The 10,027-nt window shown below is 33.5% G+C and overlaps 1 protein-coding gene across 2 annotated transcripts; it reads right to left on the reverse strand.

Moving 5' to 3' along the window:
* Positions 1–1,594: 1,594 nt before the first annotated feature.
* Positions 1,595–10,018, reverse strand: LOC310731744 (cytochrome P450 4A12A-like). 2 transcript variants are annotated; one of them, XM_083551576.1, is made up of 12 exons: positions 9,662–10,018; positions 8,899–9,043; positions 8,741–8,785; positions 8,402–8,529; positions 8,198–8,322; positions 7,960–8,111; positions 7,771–7,877; positions 7,217–7,407; positions 6,910–7,043; positions 3,767–3,831; positions 3,500–3,582; positions 1,595–2,605 (listed from the first exon to the last, which is right to left on the reverse strand). In XM_083551576.1, exons 1-12 carry the CDS (start codon positions 9,860–9,862, stop codon positions 2,434–2,436), a joined length of 1,548 nt encoding a protein of 515 aa, XP_083407702.1. In that variant the 5' UTR covers positions 9,863–10,018; the 3' UTR covers positions 1,595–2,433. The 2 variants fall into 2 exon arrangements, with proteins under 2 accessions (XP_083407702.1, XP_083407703.1); XM_083551577.1 differs by lacking the exons at positions 8,741–8,785; positions 8,899–9,043 and having other exon boundaries at positions 9,662–10,017.
* Positions 10,019–10,027: the final 9 nt, after the last annotated feature.

Consider the following 10,027-nt stretch of genomic DNA (forward strand, 5'->3'; position numbering starts at 1 on the left):
AAATAAAAGAAAAACAAATTACATTCATTTTAAGTAACCTGTCTTATTTTCTCTCTCTTATTTATTTATTTTTTATAAAGAAAAACTCATTCTTATCCGATTACTTGATTAATCGATTGAATAATGACATCCATGATGTAATAATAATAATAATAATAATAATAATAATAATAATAATAATAATAATAATAATAATAATTATTATTATTATTATTATTATTATTATTATTATTACTATTTAAGATCATTGACATTTGCAAACTTAGTGTAATCTAGAAATGTCTTTCTTTTTTTTTTAGAAAGCAACATTTTTATGAAGAGAGAAAGCTTACCAACAGGAGCTGTTCTTCCAACAAAAAAGTAATGGGCTTGTCCAAGGAGGGTACATACGCAGGGATTCCTTTATGCACATTGTGGTGTAAGGTATTTTACTGAGGTCCTCCCTAAAATACACAAAAAAGACTTTAATTGATCAGCTCAGTTAGAGGAACAACCAATTCCAAATTACTATCTAGATCATCTGTAAATATTGTTTATTCCTTGTCTAATAGCTTAACACTATCATAATTATAATATTGTTACTGTACCACTCAGTAGTATTCTTGCCCATTAGCACTTCCTGAATCTCCTCTATGCACTTCTGCTGATGTACAGGATTGCAGGCCATGCTGTATATGATCCAGAAAATACCACTGGCAGTAACAAGTAAACCTTCTCCTGAAAAAAATTATTTTTGCTGTTGGAAGTACAAATGCCAAATTTCTTAACTGCTGGATCATAACTGTTTATATCGCAAACTTCAAAGAACACAAATAAAGTTAATTTTTTTTTTGTCAATCAGAATTTTATCTGAAATGTTTGTTTTGTGCAATTAGTTTTCTCCAATTCTCCTAAATATAAGTGTAAATCTCTTCTAAAACATTAACTATCCAAAGGGTGATTATACTATATACAAAGTCATTCTTAACAAGAAAGCAACACCTAAGACTTCTGTGAACATGATGTCCAAATTATTATTTTTAATGTGTAGGCTTTAGTTAGATTTTAGTTTGAAACGAGAGAGAGAGAGAGAGAGAGAGAGAGAGAGAGAGAGAGAGAGAGAGAGAGAGAGAGAGAGAGAGAGAGAGAGAGAAACAATCATCTGTTCCCTAAACCAACAAATTGAACTTTGGAATTTGCAGACATTAGAATATGAGAACATGAGACTCACTGTGAGGAGAAAAAAAGATTAAAATTGGAACCTTTAGCAACATGAACCTTCCAACAGTTTTAGGTATAAAGAACAATTCATTATATACAAAGTCTCATGGAATTCTAAAGTATGAAAAGAGCACAATATCATTCATCATCAGCAAGATTAATACAGAAGAACATAATAATCATGTTCTAATCATAATAAACATTTGCTCCTTCTACTGAAGGAGCAAAAAGAGAAAGGTTGTAATTATTGGGTCCTCCAGCTAAAAATATTCTATGGACTTTCTGTATGTGAGCTGTACACATAATACACTATAATAATAAGGTACTGTGGACTATAATACACATAACACAATAACATAATTACAACAAAAACCCACAACAAAATCATGCGAAATTTGTGGTATGAGGTTTTATTTTTCTAGTCATTTATGTTTACAGCATTTAGCAGATGCAGAGTGAAGTACAAAAGTGAACACTGGTTCACTATGTTGCAAACTTAGGATCCCATCACCCCAAACTATATTGAGAGGAATTACAGCAAACTTTAAAAACATAGACATAATACAAACAGGAAAAATAAGTGCTAGTTCAAATGTTACAGAAAAAGGTAGGCCAATAAACCCGGGTTAAAAAATTGTCTCATTTAGTCCACTGTCCATGGTTTGTGTGTTTGCGATTAGACTGGCTCAAGTGACACTTTATTAGCAAATATCTAGGGGAAACTAAGGGTGTAAATAACAACAGCAAAAATTCAAGTGTTATTGAATGGGCCAAGAGGATAACCACTATGCTAGTTAGTGAACCATATAGGTTGGCTAGGTCATTTTAGCTATTAGCTTTGTTAATGCTAAATGCAGTGGTTGCTAAATATGGATACAGAACTCTTTTTTATTACAATAACAAAGCACATTTTATCTTGTGTTCCTGACTGTGTGCCTTATGTGCAGCATGAAACACATATTTCATTTTGAAATCCATGTATTAAACATAGCAATGAAATACTCATTGCTATTTCAGACAAAATAAAGTATTAGAAAATGTTATACAATAATATTACAAACAACTTTTTCTATAATGAAGTATGATACTTTAGTAAGTAAGTAAAAGTAAGTATTTTAGTAATTTAAATTAAATTGAATGCTCAATAATATCACTATTTGTATAATGAGTTTTTAAATACAACATATCAATATAATAGAAAGTTTTTTCAGTACTATTTACATCTTCTCAAAGTTAATTTTCCACTAATTTGATCTTGAGGTGAATGCCATTGAGAGATCTGAGCACTAGTCGAGGGATCATCTTTGGAGTATGATCTAGATCTTTGATGAGAACATACTTCCTCAGTGTCAGAGCCACGACCACTTTCATCTCATTCAAAGCAAAGTTCTGTCCAATGCAGTTCCTACATTGAACAAAGATTATATTATAAACAGAATATAAGCAATTGAAATAAACAGTTTACTCATCTGGACAGGTATAAAGTATTCTTAAAGGTTCTTAAAAGTATTTAAATAGTTTATGATTGTTTAAAAGAGAATTTTAAACTGTAAAGTGTAGCAGAAGGTGGCAGTATAAAGACAGAGACGACATGTTCCAACGCACAACCTGGTTGCAAAATATTTACTGATTATAATGTAAAATTTTTAAAGATATACCAGATCAATCATAGGTTATGTTCTATTTTTTCTTTTTGAATTGCCACAGGTGATGTTTGAGAATATTAAGAGGTGAATATAAACCTTTACCGTACTCCTTTAAATAACATAATCTCCTTTTGTCCATTCACCCTTGTACTGTATATGCCAAACTGGATCATGTGCAGCTTATAACCATTTTTATCTCAGCTAATCAATTTAAAGCCAGTCTACTCATTATCCTATCTTGAATCCAGCACCTTGAATAAAAAGCTAAAAGGGGTATATACAGGGGCCAGTGGAATTTTCATTTGAACAGGATGAAGCTTTGAAGATGGCCCTTTATACAGAATGTAAATGGTTGTTATATGCACAATGTAATATACACAAAGGTTATATACACAATGTGAATGGTTGTCATTATTAGAAGTGTCATTATGACTAACATTAGTGTGGAATAGTAATTTTATTTAACTCATGAAACATAGATATTTTTGTTGGTAATGATAACAATAATTTATGTATAGGATAAACTGCTACACATTGCCAGCTATGCTTTAGGAAGACTATTATTAGGAGTCCTTCCTAGAAGTGTCTAAATGCTAATTCAAACTGTTAAAAACAACAAGATAAAATCAATGAAAACTCCCATAGATACGAACCTTGGTCCAGCTGAGAAAGGCACAAAAGCATGTGGTGATCTATTAGCAGTGTTCTCTGGTAGAAATCTTAGTGGGTCAAACACCTGTAAAACACGGAAAATTTCAAACCAATATTTTTTGTGGTAAAGTAGTGAAGACTAAAAGAGTTTATCTAAATTTAGGAATGGAAATATGTTACGATTGGAAGATGTAAATAAAAAAAAAAAAAAAGGCTAGAAAATCTTTTAACACATTGCTTGTGCGACAACAGATTTAGAAATGTTATACTTTTGGATTCTCCCAAACTGTAGGATTGTGATGAATTCCATAAATACTGATTCCACAAGTCAGACCTATTGAAAAGATAAAACAACAATATTAGATCAGCTAGAACTTACTCAAAGATTACTCATTAACCACTCATGGTGCTGGTCACAGAAAAACAGATACCATGGTTAATGTTTCTTCAGATTACCTATTACATAAAGGACATGAAAGAACTTTATTGCAAAAGAGTAATGAAAAACAAAGTGTGATATAATTTTAGTCGAGGTAGACCAAGGTCAATCAAATGACAGTAACAAGTGCAAAAACAACTGACCAAATTGCAGAAGAATAATTAAATACTATCCTTATTTTATTTTTATTTTTATTTTTTTTTATTATGTTAGCTTTCCCTACCACTTTTGGGACTCACAGCTGAAAATGACCTTCCCAACTTTAAATGTTAACAGTTCCTGACAAAAGTGTGCTACATACACAATTAAGATATATTTGGAAAGAAGACACTGAGCTTTACTGTCCATTATTCAAAGTTAATATTGCTAATAATACGTTATAGATAATGAACTGCAATGGATATACATTTCCTGCATTAAACATTTTATTATTTCATATATAAATACTTGAAATCAGTCCTGGAGCAATCCAGAGAAGTACACAGATTTGACACTGAGTTTGACACCCCTGATCTATGTGAAGACACTGATCATGTTAATGATTTCTCACAATAATTATCAACAATAATTTAACAAGGTAGGAAACAGCTATTTTTAGAAAAGTCTCGCGGGCGACTCATGTGGTCCTTGTGGGCGACTTGGTGCCCGCGGGCACCACCTTGGTGACCCCTGGCCTAGAATATCTTTGTGGAGAGCAACAATTCTAATTCTCAAGTCCTCAGAGAGTTCTTTACCATAAGGTGTCATGTTGAACATCCAGTGATTAAAATGAGAGAATTGTGCTCAAAGTACCAAATTGTAACTGCTCTGATGCAAAATACATAAATTTGTATATTCCTGTCAAGCAGTAAAAACATGAACATGATGATTAGGACATGTGGTTTTACATGGTTTAATGGACAGCTGTTATCACTTTTGTTGCCAGCTATTTTGACAATAATTGCTGTATGTTGAGTTTTTTTCAGAGGACAGTAAATGCTATACAAGCTGCACATTGACTACTCTAAAATATATCCAAGTTGTGTTTATATACAAACCCGATTCCAAAAATTGTGAATAAAAAAGGAATGCAATAATTTACAAATCTCATAAACTTTTATTTTATTCACAATAGAATATAGATAACATATCAAATGTTGAAAGTGAGACATTTTGAAATGTCATGCCAAATATTGGCTCATTTTGGATTTCATGAGAACTACACATTCCAAAATAGCTGGGACAGGTATATATAATAATATAACCTACAATAAGAGGCCGGAAAAGTTAAATGTACATATAAGGAACAGCTGGAGGACCAATTTGCAACTTATTAGGTCAATTGGCAACATGATTGGGTATAAAAAGAGCCTCTCAGAGTGGCAGTGTCAGAGAAAAATTGCAAAGAGTTTAAAGTTATCATCAGCTACAGTGCATAATATCATCCAAAGATTCGGAGAATCTGGAACAATCTCTGTGCGTAAGGGTCAAGGCCAGGAAGCCATACTGGATGCCCGTGATCTTTGGGCCCTTAGACGGCACTGCATCACATACAGGAATGCTACTGTAATAGAAATCACAACATGGGTTTAGGAATACTTCCAGAAAACATTGTCGGTGAACACAATCCACCATGCCATTCGCCGTTGCTGACTAAAACTCTATAGGTCAAAAAAGAAGCAATATCTAAACATGATCGAGAAGCACAGGCATTTTCTCTGGGCCAAGGCTCATTTAAAATGGACTGTGGCAAAGTGGAAAACTGTTCTGTGGTCAGACGTATCAAAATTTTAAGCTTTTTTTTGGAAAACTGGGACACCATGTCATCCAGACTAAAGAGGATAAGGACAACCCAAGTTGTTAACAGCGCTCAGTTCAGAAGCCTGCATCTCTGATGGTATGGGGTTGCATGATTGCGTGTGGCATGGGCAGCTTACATATCTGGATAGGCACCATCAATGCTGAAAGGTATATCCAAGTTCTAGACGTCGTCTCTTTCAGGGAAGACCTTGCATTTTCCAACATGACAATGCCAGACCACATACTGCATCAAGCCTGCAGTCCAGATCTTTTAACCAAAGAAAACATTTGGCGCCTCAAAAAGAGGAAGATGCGACAAAGAAGACCTAAGACAGTTGAGCAACTTGAAGCCTGTATTAGACAAGAATGGGACAACATTCCTATTCCTAAACTTGAGCAACTTGTCTCCTCAGTTATAAAAAGAAGAGGGGATGCCACACAGTGGTAAACATGGCCTTGTCCCAACTTTTTTGAGATGTGTTGATGCCATGAAACTGAAAATCAACTTATTTTTTCCTTAAAATTATAAATTTTCTCAGTTTAAACATTTGATATGCCATCTATGTTGTATTCTAAATAAAATATTGAAATTAAAAAATTTCACATCATTGCATTCTGTTTTTATTCACAATTTGTACAGTGTCCCAACTTTTTTGGAATCGGGTTTGTGTATAATATATGTATATATATATATATATATATATATATATATATATATATATATATATATATATATATATATATATATATATATATATATATATATATATATATGCATACAGTGGAACCTTGAGACTTGCGACCTCAACAGTTCAGAACTTTTCATTTGGAACCGGACTAAGAGTAACTCACGAAAAATCTGATAGTTTGTGAGAAGCCGAGTGGCTTGAAAGTTCAGAGAAACATTTCAAAACAGAGTTTGTACTAATAAATTACATAAAAATGTTTCAAAAACTATTTTATTATTGTATTATTTATTTAAAGTAGTAAATAAAACATTTATGACAAGTATTCACAATTTTTGTTGAGTTTACTATATATATATATATATATATATATATATATATATATATATATATACACACTGTATATATACAGCAAACTCAGTGTCAGTGTCTACAAAGCTACAGTTCTCTTGTTTTAGAATACATTTTGCACTAGAAGGCCACATGATCATGAACAGAAAAAGCTTACCAGCAGGAGCTGTTCTTCCATCAAAAAAAGTAATGGGCTTGTCTAACATTCGTCCAATTTCTGGAACAGGAGGGTACATACGCAGGGACTCCTTTATGCACATTGTGGTGTAAGGTATTTTACTAAGGTCCTCCCTACAATCCACACAGCTGGTTAGAGACTCAAATAAATACACAAAAAAGACTTTGATTGATCAGCTCAGTTAGAGAACAACTAATTCCAAACTACTATCTAGATTATCTGTAAATATTGTTTATTCTATGTCTAATAGCTTAACACTATCATAATTATAATACTGTAGGTGTACCACTCAATAGTATCCTTGCCCATTAGCACTTGCTGAATCTCCTCTCTGCACTTCTGCTGATGTTCAGGATTGCAGGCCATGCTGTAGAAGATCCAGGAGATACCACTGGCAGTAGTGTCATGTCCCTCAAACATAAAAGTGTCCACCTCTGCACGAATGCCTTCATCTGACAAACCCTGATGCTGCTCATCCTACCCATGAGTAAAAAATCCCAGTTACTATCCCACATAATATCCTACAATACTATAACTGTTACTAAAAATAATACTAATTTGTTTTGTTAAAAAAACTTTACAAGCTTTATACAACGTTTTCTATTTAAAATATATTAACTATTTATCATAAAGCACATAAATAACACAACCTTTAATTATTTACCACAGGTTTTACAATTGTGTTTAAAAGCTAACTAGGAAAATATTTTTTATCTAATGTGGTCTTTTAGTTAAAACACTTACTTTCATGGCTAAGCTGCTAAGCACATACTAATGGGTTACTAATCAGTGATAAAAACAAAAAAGATGTAAAACAAAATGGTCTTATTAATAACATACATTAGCACATAGAAGAATATCCAGAAAATCTAAATATCTCTTCTCAAGAGCTTCACCCTGTTTCTTCTTAATATTTAAAATTTCTCTTCTCTGTCTTATGACTTCATCTGCAAGGACAAAAATGTGAGATTTGAATAAGTTACATTCAAAATGGCCTTCAACAGTCCACCCAATTCCAGTCACATATACCTGTATGGTCATGTGCAATTTTGCATGCTTTTCTGTATCTGTAGCCATGTGGACTCATGTGAAAGATGATGTCATTGTGATATGGAAAGACGCGAAACCGTAGATTCACCAGGTTGCACAGTTCATACACTGCTTTTATGTATGGGTTCAACCTGCAGAAAGGAGATTGGTGTTTTTGTACTACTTGACCTACATACACATTAAGAATGCTCAGTCATGTTTTTTGCATGTAACTCACCTCACTGTCTGACAGTTGCTCTGGTAACTAAATGCACACTTCATTATGCTGTCCAGTGTCATCAAACTAACATGCTCAAAAAGTTCAAAGGTCTGTTCTGTTCTTGCATACACTTCCCACTTGTCCTTTAGGAAAGAGAGATTATTAGAAAACAATGGTTGCACACATCAGGCAGGGTAAAAGTCTAAACTAGAATGAACTCACCAGCATTACTTTGGCTGAATCTGCCATTAGGTTTACATAAGGCTTTAGGATATCATAATGGAAGCCTGGTGTAAGGAGTCGTCTGTGGCGAAACCATTTGTCTCCAGCAGTAACAAGTAAACCTTCTCCTAAAAAAAAACAACAACAACAAAAAAAACAGTTTAGCTGTCCGAAGTACAAATGCCAAATTTCATTACTGCAGGATTACAATGTTATGGCCCTGTTTATACTGCAAACTTCAAAGGACACAAATATTTCCATCAGAATTTTATCCCGTGTCTATTCTGTGCAATTAATAATTCTCCTATACATAAATGTAAATCTCTTCTAAAACTTTACCTATCCAAGGGATAAGAAATCTATATCCAAACTCATCCTTTGGTCCTGTACGACAAGAAAGAAACAGCTAATACTTCTGTGAACATGAAGCAATCAAATTATTATTTTTAATATGTAGGATTTAGTTTGAATATATTATAGACAAAACACATTTTTACCTGTTGTTGCCAGAATGGGCTTTACATAAGACGGGTGATGAACAAACAGAAATATATTGTCTGGGCTAAACTGCATTGGAAAAGCAAAGGGATATTCCTCTCCCCATTTGGGTATTTTCTGCAAATCTGTTCCATCCTGCTTAAACTGCAAAATAACAATGTTAAATATCCAAAGCAATAAAGTACAATGTATACATTTTCTTTAATACTCATTTAATAAAATTATTCCCTCAGGATTCTACATGGAAACCTCTCTGAAACAGCAACAGTGTTGTAGAGCTCTACACAGAACCCTTCAAAAATGTCTATACACAACTAGAGTATAAAAAATGTCAGATTCTTTTCCAAATACTTTTGCATTTACATCTACATTTATGGCATTTGGCAGATGCTTTTTCAAGAGCGATTTACGCTTATTTAGTGTTATTTATTTAGTGTTAAAGACCATGCTCAATTGCCAGCTTGGTGGAGCTGTGATTTGAACTTGTGACCTTCTGTTCCAGTGGCCAATGCCTTAACAATGCAATGCAATTTACAAAATTCTACTTTAAAATTTTTTGTCATTGTTTAAATACTAATTGCTTGCCTTGAACAATATATGTCTATACACAGGCTTCTGTTATTCAAAGCTTTCTTTTCAGATGCATGCTTGAACTTTGGCACATTATTAGTAGTGGATTAAGTTACACTCTGTTTACCAAACTGACATTAAATCTTCTTAAACATTTGATACTGAATGGAAGCGTTTCATATTTACTCCTACCTGTGTAACATGTCCAAGAAGCCAGTGACCAGGAGGCCCAGGAAACTGCTGTAAAGCTTTTATCCACCGCTTTCTCTTTATAGACCATTTAATCAGTACCGCCGAAATGTAGACTACACACACGACTGTAAAGAAATTAAAGAAGCGAAATCCTTCCAAGTTTAACTGTGTTAGATTTAAAAAATAGCTCTGAAGCTCCATCTTAAGCTCCTGTTGCAGCCTGCCAACACCCTACTATTGTTAATGTGTTACACACACACACACACACACACACACACACACACACACACACACACACACACACAGAGAGAGAGAGAGAGAGAGAGAGAGAGAGAGAGAGAGAGAGAGAGAGAGAAGGAGCTGTTT

This window comes from Silurus aristotelis (assembly GCF_946808225.1).
Source record: "Silurus aristotelis genome assembly, chromosome: 1".
Taxonomy (NCBI): domain Eukaryota; kingdom Metazoa; phylum Chordata; class Actinopteri; order Siluriformes; family Siluridae; genus Silurus; species Silurus aristotelis.

Coding starts and splice junctions, on each gene's coding strand:
- LOC310731744 (XM_083551576.1), bottom strand. CDS start 9,862: ATGGAGCTTCAGAGCTATTTTTTAAATCTAACACAGTTAAACTTGGAA. Junction 7,408..7,770: donor ATATTCTTCTATGTGCTAAT/GTATGTTATTAA, acceptor ACTCATGGGTAG/GATGAGCAGCATCAGGGTTT. Junction 2,606..3,499: donor CCTTTCTCAGCTGGACCAAG/GTTCGTATCTAT, acceptor TGTTCAATGTAG/GAACTGCATTGGACAGAACT.